Source organism: Drosophila yakuba, chromosome 3R (assembly GCF_016746365.2).
Source record: "Drosophila yakuba strain Tai18E2 chromosome 3R, Prin_Dyak_Tai18E2_2.1, whole genome shotgun sequence".
Lineage (NCBI taxonomy): Eukaryota > Metazoa > Arthropoda > Insecta > Diptera > Drosophilidae > Drosophila > Drosophila yakuba.
Window position 1 is genome coordinate 14,697,668 of NC_052530.2, and position 13,990 is coordinate 14,711,657.

At 40.7% G+C, this 13,990-nt stretch overlaps 1 protein-coding gene across 1 annotated transcript; it reads right to left on the reverse strand.

The window, feature by feature from the left end:
- Positions 1-7,722: 7,722 nt before the first annotated feature.
- Positions 7,723-13,782, reverse strand: LOC6536875 (calcyphosin-like protein). Its single transcript, XM_002097408.4, has 5 exons — positions 13,622-13,782; positions 10,494-10,642; positions 8,574-8,693; positions 8,306-8,363; positions 7,723-8,245 (listed from the first exon to the last, which is right to left on the reverse strand). Exons 2-5 carry the CDS (start codon positions 10,640-10,642, stop codon positions 7,931-7,933), a joined length of 642 nt encoding a protein of 213 aa, XP_002097444.1. The 5' UTR covers positions 13,622-13,782; the 3' UTR covers positions 7,723-7,930.
- Between the last annotated feature and the right edge of the window lie 208 nt (positions 13,783-13,990).

A 13,990-nucleotide genomic window follows, 5' to 3' on the forward strand; every position in this document is an offset into this window, starting at 1 on the left:
TTCCCAAATTTAGTTCACTGTTTTAAAGTTATGTATTTTTACGCGAAGAGTATAAAATTTGTTGGTCTAATTCTTGAGGAATTTAAAAATTGACAACCTAATGGCACCCCGAAGTGCCCCACAAAACTGCACTCCACTGGCCAAGGCAAGAGGACGTATTTCTAATTTCATTTTTCCAGCAACGCAGTTGGGTCAATTTCCCCATTTTCCGCCCATCTCTCGGCCACGCGGTGTCGCCCTCTGTCGGTGCTAATATGAAGCGTTACATGGTCCGCCTCCGTTCAGGAAAATGCCTCCCCTCGGTCTAAGTATGCAACAATAACAATATTTAAAGGTATCTGCCAATTTATTTTAATGGCCGCAATTAAAGTTAATTACTCGCGTAGACAAAACGTGCAAAAGCCAAGGCGCTGACGACAGGAATGGGGGCGGGGGGAGATAGGAAAGCGGAAAAGCGGAAAACAGGCGACAGCTAGGTGCTCCAGCATCTTTTTCCTGGTACTGGCAGCGCCCAATTAGGCATAATACGCTCGACTTGGCCGGGTGTCGTTGCTCGACGGCTAAAACTTTGCGGCCTCCCTCCTTCCCTACATCCACTCTTCAGATTTCATTTACAAACCCACAGTGGCAGCCCCACCCCCTTTCGATTTGCCGTGGACCGTGTTTAATTTTCCTAATGATATTATTGCAGTTGACCCTATTAGAATTTGACTGCGGCAAATGACTCAAAATGAATATTTAGTTTCAGGAGGAGTGCGAGTTTAAGCGCCTGCCTAATTGCCTGAAATGTGATATGGTTGCTCAGCCAGAGAGGCTCGATCAATTAATTTCGGAGGCTAAGCCTTGTAGATATAGAAGGCTAAGCCTTCTGGTCGCGGTTAATTGACAGAGGGACGTCTGAATCAGAAAAGAAAGCAATGCTAAAGCCTCTAATGGCCATTTTCCCATGGTAAATTCCCCTCACCCAGTCCCCATCAATTTTTACTCATTTACTTTGGGGCTGTCGCCAGTTCCATCAGCGCAAAATAGCGAAATGCTAAGTGGAAAGCCAAACGCAAAGTGCCACAGCGCACTGAAAAATGATGGCAAACAAATACAAAATATATCAATTCAGTTGTGTTATACCCTAGAAATAGTTCTAAATTAAAAAAAACAATTTGTATCCCAAGCATAAATAACTTAAACATTGTAATTTATCAAACAATTCTAGCGACTTTATTCTTACTAAATTATTTAAGCGCTAGTTACAAAGTCAAGGAAATATTAAATGTTAAAAAATAATTAACCAATTATATTTCACCAATAATAAATAATAAAAGCAAGAAAATAAGTAAGAAAATTAAGATTTTGTATCATTTCTGACATGTGAAATTCAATTAAATATCCCTCATTTTCCAAGCAGTTGGAGAAGCGACAGGAACGTGTTTACTTGCAGGAAAATGTACTAAATGGAAATTGTTTTCTGCGGCTGCCTTGGCCATCGGCAACATAATTTCATTCCTCTTGCCACAGTCGCACAAACGACAAACACTTGAGAACAATAGTTGTCAGGGGAGCAGATAAGCAGGATAAGAGGTGCGGTCGAATACGGCTCCAACTGCAACCACAACAATAATGACTTTATGAAAAAATGATTATCCTGCCGTGCTGTCTGCAGTGCCAGCTCAACGTTCCACGGTTTCAGTCCTCAGTCCTCGGTCTTTGGTCTTCTGTCTCAGCGATGCTAAGCAGCCGGGTCTGGCCAACTCTATTAAAGGGAGATAAATGAATTTGGCTAGAGATGGCCAAGCAGATAGGTTAAACAGACAGGTAAAAGCATCCGCAGACGAAATAAACTTGTTATTACTATTCTGGGGATAACCTGGGGTAAAACAAACTTAAATATAGTAAACAAACTAAAGATTGTCATTAGATTAGATTATTATACAATCCCATCGTAGCATAATAAGAAAAATGTGTTAATAAACGAAATTAATTTGTCAACTAATTTATTAGTTCAATTCTTCGAAGGGCAAGAACGAAAGCAATATTTTCTACCATCACTAGCCATCTTTCGATTGGTTTTGCTTTGCGGCAAATAAGCAGAAAATCGTTTGCCAAAAATGTTGTCAACCACGGAAATGGAAATGACCAGGCCCAGACTCGAGACTCGAGACTCCTGGTGCAAAATCATGTTAGCACCCAAATGGGTCTCTAACCCAGACGGTGGCATCATGCCGCCTGATCCCCCCAAAATCGCTCGCCTTTATCCGAGAAAATTCTGCTGTTTACGCAAGATGACAAAAGAGCCCAGCGATGAGGGGGAGGAGCTGCAGCAGCTGAGGGGTAAATAGGTTTGCTCTATAAGTTCACCGTTAGATATATGGTAATGGGCTCGGTGGACATAGAAAACCGTTTTCACTGCGTAACTTGGCCAGCCACTTTTCCAGCGATATCTTTGGGTTGTCATCAAAAAGCCAGCGACTGCCAGACAAGGTTCTAAGGACTGGGAAGTCGGGGATTGGGTGGCTGGGTTTTTGGTTTTCAGCCAAATTACTCGAAACTGTTTGAGATCGGAAGAAAGGAATGGGTAGGTGAAACTGATTTGGAATTGAAATGAACGAAACTAAGAATTTTAACTTTTGCATCGCTAGCAAAATTCAAATGAACGGCGAGAGAGGATACTCAAAAACCAATCGCATTTACAATTCCCACACAATTCGGTTTATTCATGTTTTATTACAGCATTGGTAAGTGTTATTTTGTCCACATTCTAGTTCTAGTTCTAGTTGTATAGCAGATGCAGAAGTTTCCAAAATATAACTAAAAATAAAATACATATAGCCGAATATATATATATATATAAACACTGTTAACCTATAGCTTTCTATTATTATAAACCGCAATTTACTTAAATATCTAAACTATTCGCCAATAATGCCTTTATTAAAAACTGTAGGTCGACTGTTCTGTTTCCTAATGAAGTACTAAGCTCCATGAAAATAATTCCTTATTAAAAGTTTAATGCACTTTTCCATATTGTGCTCGACAAAGGGCTTTCCAGATTTTCCCTTTTTACTTCTAAACCAATTCAGCAAAGTGGGCATTTTAATCTGTGTCTCTGCGAAAGCCGGGCAAATTTATGGCAGAGGAGTTGGGGGGCAGAATTCTAGTGGACAATGCATTTGACCCACTCAAAGGGTGGTAAATAAAATAAATAAACTGCAATTGCAGGGCAAAGAGTTTTTAGAAAGCAGAAAATCAGAAGTGTTTCCACAAAATGGACAAAAATATAATTTCAAAATGGGATGGCATCGAATAAACGAAGCGATGACTTACATAAACATTTGGACAAGCTAACAGCAAAGCAGAGTAAACAAAAATGACACAACACATAAAAATGCTCACCCATACACGCAGAGAAAAGGGGGGGAGGGAGGTGGGTCAGCTGGCAACTTAAACGAGCATCCGAAAGGATTTTGTGTACAATTTCCGTTTTATGACTCTCCAGAGTGGCAATAAATCTCACACAAAACTATTTCCGTTGCATTCGAGCTGCTGCTTAGCCCTCTCACATGCAACCAAGGATCGTGCTCAAAAGATGGGAAAGGTCGGGGGATGAGGGATGGGCGGCAGAAAGGATAGTGCTGCACATTATCTTGTGCGCAAATCCGAAAAATCCGAATGCATTCGCTATAAATGGCGGTCGTCTGGCTGCGGCTTTCATTTTTGGCCCTTGTCCCCTGCTCCCTGCGCCCTGCGCCCTGCCAAATCCCACGGTCTCGGGTCATTGTCGGCCACCAAAACGGCTCAAGCCCCTGCTCATCCCCTTCCAAATCCTCCTTTCAGCTGCTTATGACTCGTCTGGGTCGCGTGTTTTGTTTGGCCCATGGCACGTACTCGCAGGACTCCGCACACTGCAAGAAATTGATTGATACTGATCGTTTACATTTTCTTTATACACTTTGAAGTGAGTTTAAGTATTATGGAAAGATTTTACATTCGCGAAGGATTTTGGGAGTTATTCATTTCATTTATATTGCACGGGGAATTAAGTTTTAGTTGTCTTTAACGTTTAGTGTATCAGTCGCACAAACTCTTTAGCCAGCCAGCTTCTCCAACTATTTCCGCTGGTTGTCTTTGAGCTGAGTGCGCTTTTAGTGCGGCATCCGCTACGGCTACGCCCATCGAAAATTATGAAATACTTGCACCGAATCAAAGATATAATAATAATAGGGAATAAAAAAATAAAAAGAGATTTGCAAGTCAATTTGTCAAGCACTAAGAGAGATTTGCCGGCTTGTCCTTTGTCCTCGTCATTAGGGCCAAAGTCACGATTCGACTTTATTGAAAGCACTTTAATTTAATGTGCGTGGATTTTGCCTATCCCATTGCGCTCCCTTAGCTCCGTGATTCCCTTTTTAAGCATAATTTTGCATAATCCTTTGGCGTATGAAGTTTGCTTTTTCTGCTGTTGCTGTTGCTTTTGCTGTTTCTCTTCGTACATTTTCCGGCTGCACCAAGGGGCGTATACGTAACATGTAATTTCATTGCATTTGCATGTTTTATAAGACCAGCGCACCATTCCGTTTTCTCTAACATAATCTATCCTGTTTTCCCGCACCCAGTGAACGCAATATTTCTTTAAAGGGATTTTTGCTTCTATTTTGCCGGATCAGGCAAAGTTTTATTGACAGTAAACGTGGGCGATCCGAAACTAAAAGTTTTTGCCTGCTCTGGGGATTTTTGTGCTGTGCGTTTTGTGGGCCACACATGACCGAGAAGCCGAGATTCATAAAACAAAAGCGAGCAACGCTTCAAAATCGAAAACATTTTGTTTGCAAGTGTTTAAAACCGAACTTTTACACGTGTCCAGCATGCGAGTTGCACAATCGCATGTGTGTGTGTATGTGCCAGCAATAAAATGCCTCGCATTAGGACGTCTGAAAATACTTGAGAGCATTTCTCGCATTTGCTTATTGTTGGCCAAATATAACTTTATCCGAATTGGCTAAAAACTTTGCAACACGTGTTACGGCATGTGCCCCGAGCATTGAGTAAGCCATTTTTCGAGAGTATAACATCGCATAGATTGGGCCATAAGTGGCAGCAGTTTAGTCAAGTTGGATTTTGATATTAAACGAGTGGTATGTGTATATTTGTTGAATGCACTGAGAAAACCGCTTAACGGCGCTAGTACCAAAATTTTGGAAAAAAGAAAACTTCACGTTCTAACACGTTTCAATGATAAACGAAACTCTATAAGCTACCGATCTAACTATCATGCTTTTTAAAAAATAACAAAAGACTATCCATCAGTTGAAAAATGGCAGGAAACATGTAATTGAAAACCACTAACGAGTTCAATCCCAGTCATCCGTAGCTGCCAAAATGTCTAAAACATCTAATTAGGCTACTCCATAAAATGCAGATTGGCAGGGAAATGGAGCCCAAGATGGGAAGACAGGTGACAGAAGAGATCAAAACTATGCTGGCAAATATGGGAGTTCATTAGACGACGTAAAAAGACTTTTGGCCAACGTTTTCGTCGTTGGCACTGTCGGCAACGTTTTCGTCGTTTTCGTCGTTGGCACTGTCGGCAACGCTGCGTATACGTAATTTATGTTGCAGGTGCCTGCTCGGCTGCTAAACGAAATGCTAATGCGGTAAACTGATTGCAAAAAACATTTTAATTAGCACGAAAATCATTGTAACTCGTTAACGCCAGCTACGTTTGCCTCCCCTTGATCCACCCAACGACGTGTACCCGAGGAAAAACAACTACATGAGCAGCCTGCAAAAAGGAGTTGAGCATGGCCAACTACGGGTGAGTAGAGATGTAGAGATGCGTTAAAATGTGGCTAAAATGAGTGCCTGGCACCTAGGCATCAAATATTGGATAAGGAAAGTACTTTAGTGAATTACTATTTTAAACTTTTCTATATTAGTACTGCCATTATTAGAGAATGAAAAATCTAAAATACATATATGTAGCTATTTATTATTCAAAAGTTTTTATGTATGCTAAAAAAATATTTTCAAGCATCATTAAATTATATCTCATCAGTTCTTCAGGATGAAATTAAAGGTTATAACAGTAACTTTAAAAATATCCATCCCTTTAGAAATTCCGACTCTGTACAAGCAAAAAGCTCTTGCATTTTTTCACATTTTTCTGGAGAACCGGACTGGTCGCTGATGAAGAGATAATATTGTGATCACGTTCGGCAACCTGCTGAAATGCAAATACTTCCTTTTGCTCCTTGGCCGGTCGAACCGTGCATGTAATGCGAGTAGCGCTAATGAAACGTTCATTAATCATACGCCACTTGGCAGTCGTTGGAATAATTTTGTACGCGGGGGACGGGATCAAGTTAGTTAGCAAAACCGGCGATGTAGCCAGGTATGCGCCTTCAAATCTGACAATGCCAAGTGCCAACTGCCAACACGAGGCACACACGGAGGCCAAAGGACGCCAGATCTAGAAGCAAGGTAGTTAGTTAATTAATATTCCCGTTGCCGCACGTTTCATGTTTGCATTAATTTGGCAGGTAACTTGTCAACATTGTTGTTGTTGCCGCTGTTGGCCCTTTTGGCCTGATGAGGATGTCGGTGATGCTGGGCTTTGTCTAACAAGCTGCACACACAGATACCCACTCACACGTCGATAGACAGCCACACGGATACACACACACTAACTTACTCACACAGATAGGCTTTCAAGGAGACACGCGCACACGCTTGCCAAACTGCTAAATGTATGTTCTTGGCTTGTAATTAGCAAAGATCGAAGTGATTTAATTACTTGGGCAAACTTTTAACATTGTCTACATGGCATACAAAAACTTGGCTGCATAATCAGGCCGATACGTTTGCCTAGCTGTTATCAATATCACTGGATATTAAGCCTTGTTTACCCGGCTTATAATCAGATGTGGTATTCTTATCATCGATGCGAAATGGCTGTAATTAGAGTTTGCCAATTGCCGTCGTCAGCGCTCTAATAAGCCTCTAATTAAGCACTTGAGCGGGCTCAGAAGTCGCACAAGTTTTTTGGGGTGGTAAGAGTTCATCTCCGGGTTGGGTTTTCTAATGCATAGTGAAATGGTCCCAAGAAATGTCATGATCTCTTTTATTCTTGATTTTACATTTATTTTTTAAATCTTGTATTTGATCTGATAACAAAGATGTTGTATACCAAATTCAATGCTATTACTTCAATTTAGATTCGGATGATATTTGAATGAGGCATTTGTGTCAGTTTGTGCAACATTAGAGTCGCATAAACCCAGTAACAGCCGTCCACCCATACAAACACGAGCTAATCAGGCTTATTTGTTCTGTCTGAGTTGGCTGGCCTGACTTTTTGCCAAACTGGCTTTTATTAAAAGCGACAAAATCACACAGCTAACGATTGCGCATACGCCGCGTATGCCGCCCGAGCACCAAAACCGTATTCTAAACCCCACTCTGTGCCCGTTCAGGGAGTGTTACGCCGTGCTTTGCGGCTTCGCATGTACAAGTAATCTAATTAGTTTTATGCTAATTAGCACGCGGCTTTAATTTAATAAATTATTATAGCGCATTATTTGGCCAAACTACACGCAACTTGAGTGGCGAAGAGGGTTTGGGTATTGGAATGTTTACGGCTCGACTGATTTGCGTTTCGCAAATCGGTGAATAAAGCCAAAGATTAGGTTAGTTAAAGCGGTTTAAAGCCCAAACCAACTAATACGAAGTGCCTTTGCTGAATATTTAGGAATATGTTTTCGCTTTCCTTTATTGATTTTAAAATAATACAACAAGAATTAGATGTCAACATTACTAGTAAATTTAATTGAAACATTGGCTTGGCTTTTAGTTGTTATTACAAGTGCGCAATTATTCAACAAATCAAGCTTAAGAGACGGCAATTGGACGTTAAACATTTAATCTGTAAAAGGAACACAATCTACAGTTTGTAGGCTTGTCGCATCATAAGATCAAAATAAGCGTCGTTGTCAATCGAGGCGCTGATCGTGGCATAGTAGTTGATAAATTCCTCCCTGGTCACGATGCCATCCGGATTTGGAGCACCCACCTCGAAGTTTTTCAGGAACTGCGTGAATATCTGGTTTTCCGTCATTTCGCCACTCAAATATTTCGGATGATCGCGCACCGAGTATACATTCTTCAAATCGACAACAGTAATTTGGCCATCGCCATTGGCATCCATCTTGTCGAAGGCCTTTTCGATGATACTGATACGCGAATTATTCATTGGAGGCTGAAAACAAAGACGTTTTAATAAAAACATTGTTTTGCATTAAACATCAATTTCACTTACACGCAATTTTACCAGGAATTCTGTCATATTAATGTTTCCACTGCCATCTGTGTCGAAGCTGTGATATAAATTAAAGATGGTATTTACGATAATCCCTATTGACTTAGAAGTGACTTACAACCTAAACCCTTTTCTGAGGGGCTTAAATTCTTATGAACCAATAATTAATTAAAACTTTTATCGTTTAACTACTTATGGGTTTTCGATCATAAGCCTAACAGCTAAGAGCTCTCAGTTCAATTTGTCATTGAAATTGGCAATTACCAACCTGGAGAACATTTCATCGATTTCGGAATCACTCAGGTCCAGACCGATATCCGTGACTCCCTTTTTGAATTCCTCGGGACTGAGAGATTTGCTGCCATCGTCGTCCATCACCCGGAATGATCTGGAAATACAAAACGAAGTCAGAAACGAGAGCCGCACAAAAATAATTCGCAATATGAATGGCAAAATGAAAATATATTCCTATTATTGCCACGGGACAAAGCCAGCCGGATAAGAATATGCCATTGATAGATACTCAGAGAAGTGGGCGGCCGTGGAAGTGGGAGTGGAAGTGGGAGTGGCAGCTCATTCAGCTATGCATTCGATGCATTGAATTTTCCGGCTGGCAAACAAACAAATTGCATAAATACAAATGAAAATGCGCGCTCACGAGGACGAGGCCAATAGGCACAGCCACCATCCGACCGACAAGCCAACAAACAAACAAATGCACATACCGTACATATGTTGCAGATGCGAGGATTTTGTACAAAATGTCTATATATTCAAAGCGGGAAATTGTTAGCAGACAGCCGGGAAAAGCGGGAAAAACAGGTGGAGGCTGGAGGTTTTGGGCGGTGGGCGGTACAGGTGGACGCGGTTTAGCTCTGCGCTGCTCTACTCTGCTCCCAGCTCAAATTGAAATAAAAACTAACAGTGGGCTGAGTCAAACACTGTGGGGATTGTGGAAAAGGGGCGTGGCAGGTCGCTATACTGAAAGAAAAAGTACTTTGCATACGCAACAAAATATTATTTAAGATCTACAGTGCATTTATTAGGCTTTCCAGTTCAGCCTTAAAATAAAAATTTAAATATAAGTTTAATTCATTAAATTTGATTGTGGGACTACAGATTCTTTTTTTTTTAGAGTGCGGCCTTGCTCGACAGAAACTACAGAAATCCAATTATGTTTGTTTGCATTCAGTCAGCGATTTTTGCCACTCCCCCTTCGGCACCCTCTTCCTCAGTCTTCCAGCGAGCTTCATAGTTATAGTTTTTCTATTTTTCCCTTTTTTCCTGCCCGGCCTGCACACACTTGAAAGCGCTTTCGAGAATGTTAGTTCAACATGCACTCGAACTCTCGGCATGCTCGTATTTACATGCGCCTAGCTGAGCCCGAACTTAACATCATCATCAGCAGCAGCGGTAACAGAAAAAGCCGGCAAAGTTTCAGTTTCATTTGCCATATTCCCTGCCCAGCTCCGACCATCTTCACCTGCCCTTTTCTGGCTATATGTTCTCTATTCCGTCACTTGTGGGACCCTCAACGATTTCATCATTTTAATACTGCCCCTCGGGGTTGCAACGCTACACAAGAGGCTCATCTGCATCTCAGGCGAATAATGGGGGAATTCAGCTCACATATCTTGCACCTCTTCACATCTCGCATTTCGCATGTTGCCAAAAAGCTGGATAAACCTTGCACTAGGAAGTCAAAAAATGCGTATATCTATGCTTTTTAAATTGAATGCCCAACCAATTCTAAAAAAATGTGTATGTACTATAATAACAAAGGTGTTAAGAACGCTTTTATGAAAGCCTGTTTAAAATAACAACAAATTACATCCCTTGCCGGCCGGCAATAGGAAAATTTCTGTAATATTAATAATCCCTTTACTTTGAAATACTGACGACTATCAAAGCTGATTAAGTATTTGGCCAATTTCAAACTATTCTAAGAGAATTACCGCTTCGTTTACCAAAAATGTATGCAGATATGAAACAAATAGCAAACAAATCCAGTTGCGAGTGTTTCAGAATCCTCCGTATGAAGCCTCCTGTATCTGAAACACACACAACTGGAGCACCATTATGCAAACAGTCAGCCTCACCTAAGCCTAAGCTCCTGATTCTTTGCCCAGTTAGTTCAGTGAAGTGGTGGGAATCGGGGGCAAGGGGTTAGTCGTTATAGCCAGCTTACCTGGACAAACCCAAGATGCCGGTGGCACCGCGACTGAAGCACTGCAGGCGCAATTTGTAAATTGGATCCTTGTCCAACCCGTTGGCCAACTCGCGTTTGGCCAGATTCTTCAGCTCGGCCTCCTTGCTGTAGGCGTTTTCGCGATGCATCTGCGAAAAATAAACACACATATTGTAATCAAACTATAGTCGTAGTGGCATACCCTTTGAAGTTCTTTGAAGTCAACTCAAAGACGTTCCTTTTCCTACCTGATAAGTAAATCAGTAAGATAAGTTACAAAGAAGAAATGTTTTGGTGTGGCACATGCTGATGCTGCCTTCCCTCTTGCAATTATAATTTATTTCTCATTCCTACTAATAATAAACAATCTGAGACAAAATATATTGAAATAAATTGAATCTATATTTACTTCATCCTAATCTCAAGTACGCATAAGAATATATTTGCTTGCAAACAGCCAAGCAATAACAAATGATTAAGTACTACTTAAGATTTGTATATTATACGAACAGCGTTTTTCATTCGTTCATTTATATTTGGGTGTAGTTAATTAACATTTAAGATTCCTTTGTTGTGTGTAAGCTTAAAAGCTGTCAATTGCCCGCGGGCGATTTACAGGAATTTGTTTGATATTTAATTTCTGTGTTTACGCCGCTACAATAATTGTCAGCTCAGTAAATATTTTTCTGGCCGGAAAATTTGATAGCCCATGATTGCCAGCAACAGCTATAACCGAGGGCTATTACTGAATTGATTTACTTTAGCTCAAAGGCGTCTAATTACACCAGAGGGTGGCATGTAAAGTCGTCGTACGTTGTCTCTAAGAAACCAAAACCGCTTGTAATTTGTCTAGATGATTCATATTTTAAATTAATTTGTCCAAATATAACTTGTCAGTCACTTATGGCGCACTCACTTTACGGTTCAATGGATTGAAAGGCTTGCCAGCAATTCCGTATCTTAAATATAAATCTAAGTCAAACAAACTTTGTAAAATTAAAACCGGTTTCGAGGCCAATGAAGAAATCACTTTGGGCAAATTTAAGCTACGACTTCTGTTGCCACAGTCAAAGACTTATGCACTAAGGAATAAATGAGCAATTGTCTGAAAACGGTCGATTAAGTCTCACATATAAACATAAAATACTTTAAATGTTTCATGGAATGGAAATTAATGATGTCCAATATTTTAAATTTGAGGCATTTTAGTTTCTTTTTAATGGAAGCAAACAAAAAACAAAGATCCGTTGCAAACTCTAAATACAAAGAAAATATTTACAGTGTGGATAAACAGCAAAGGGTGGGTCTCGACTCCCACCAGGTGGCACTTGGCTCAATGAACCGTGCAGACTGGAGGTCCAACTAGTTTGATTAGCACTCAATTTGGTGGGCGAGGGTAAGTGTGTGCACTCACCTTAATATTTTACGCGTCAATTCGCAATAATAATAGTTCCATAAACAAATGTATATCGTACTAATGTATGCGCGACGAAGACAGGGATATTGAATTGTAAATACACGGGAATTGAAGTAGATTTGATTGGCTTATTAAAGGATAGAATTATTACTCTATATATAAGTTTGGATTTGCGGATACAGCGCTGACCTTAGGCAGTGAAATCCCATTTAATGTTGACTCATTGATCAGTTTAGTCAATGCCAGAATAGAAGTAAACAGACCCTGAAGAGCCAAATATTTGTTTTCCAAATCAATAAAATTGATTTCGTGATTCAGAAGGCAACAAAATTACGGAGTTTCTGCGAAACCTTGAAACCCTTACTGGGGAAAAGACTGACGAGGCCGGGAAATTACATCGATTGATGTGATTTGAATAGCTGTCATGCCAGTCTGAGTAAATAACCATGAAAAGCTTTTATTCGAACTTTTTTATATTTATGTAGTATAATTATACAGCCACTGGGAGTCCCATTCCCGATGACCCCGTTAGATAGTCAGTTAGACAGTCACGACAAATGCGGCGTGAGTAATGAACAGGGTCCTAATTAGCAGCCCCAGGTGGCACTTTAGTGTCCTTAGATGGCACACGCCATTCGGTCACAGGACACCGGAAAAAACTCTGACAACTAATATGTAGCAATGAACCAAAGGGCAAAAGTAACCAAAAATTATACTAGAAAAGAAGTTGACGCATTTTATTCCGTATTTGAACAAAAGCAGAATTAAATATACATTTTACAAAATTGAAAATGTCTTGATTGATATTTCAGGAAGTAGATATTAACCTTGTTAACGATTTACGATGAACTCAATGATAGTTGATTATACCTTAGAATAGCAGATCGATTTTAAGGATTGTAAAACTGTAAAGCTTTCTTAAAGGGTGCTCCACGGGTCTTGGCAACAAATGTTGCCGGGCAACAATGCACCTTTGAAGGCAAACTGCAGCATCCTTGCCGGAAGTCAAGGTCGTCTGTTGTATCGATTTCGCCCGAGCTCTCCCTCTCTAATATAATATGGCGCATACGCCACGTATGCAAAAAGTGAAATGCCATCTAACGAGGAGAAAAAATGGAAAGCCAAAAGGAAGAGATGCTAACGAACTGCGATAGAACATGAAAAATAAATTATGGCTTTATTGAGGGTAAGGGTAAACAAAAAGACGATTTAACACGTCAGCAGGACGCTGAGTGCGACAGGGATAATGGCGACACACACTGGATACAGGATATGGAATACAGGAGACTCGCAGGACAACGCCAGTAAACCTACGCCAAATAAAGCAAATAGGTCACGTTCAAAGACAACATCGATTAACCATAAATTGCGAGTTAAGCAAAAGGAAGCAAGGACAACGTTAAAAGCCATCAGGACGAGCCAGGACCTGGCTGAGTTTAAGAATGATTTGTGCGTGTCTTTATGACACGAAACGCCTGATTCTGAAACTGTTGCGTATATCCAGAATATAGAGATGCGATGACATGCCTCCTGGTTCGCTAACAAGCAAAGTATCGGCTACTGACAACGCCAGCTGTCGCTCCAAAAAAATATAAAAGATATATGTGGAGGAAAAAGAATAGCCAGCATAGCAAAAGGAGCGACATGTGCATGGGAAAACTTTCACCATAATTAACAGACATGTCGATTATTTCTTTGCCACACTTTTTACCTTTCCCGGCAGCTGCTGACACTCAGTGTCTATTATTATTTTATTCCAGTTTCAACAGTTTTAACAGTTTCAACTTTTCACACTACACAATGTCGCAGCAATACGGAGTTTTCCACGCACGTGTCGCGTGTGCGGAGCGTTCGCAACGAATGAGGAAAAGCCAACACCACCACCGGGGCAACCACTCACCCGTTGCAACTGTGGATAGTTTCCGAGCCCACACCCACAGCCATACCCACATACCATTGCCATAAGCGGCGTCCTTACCCAACCGACAAAAAGCACAGAAAAAAAGGAGACGCTTATTCATTTTTATCTAATCAAACTGTTGGGGTTTCTGGTTGATTTATGATACCAACACGGACAAAT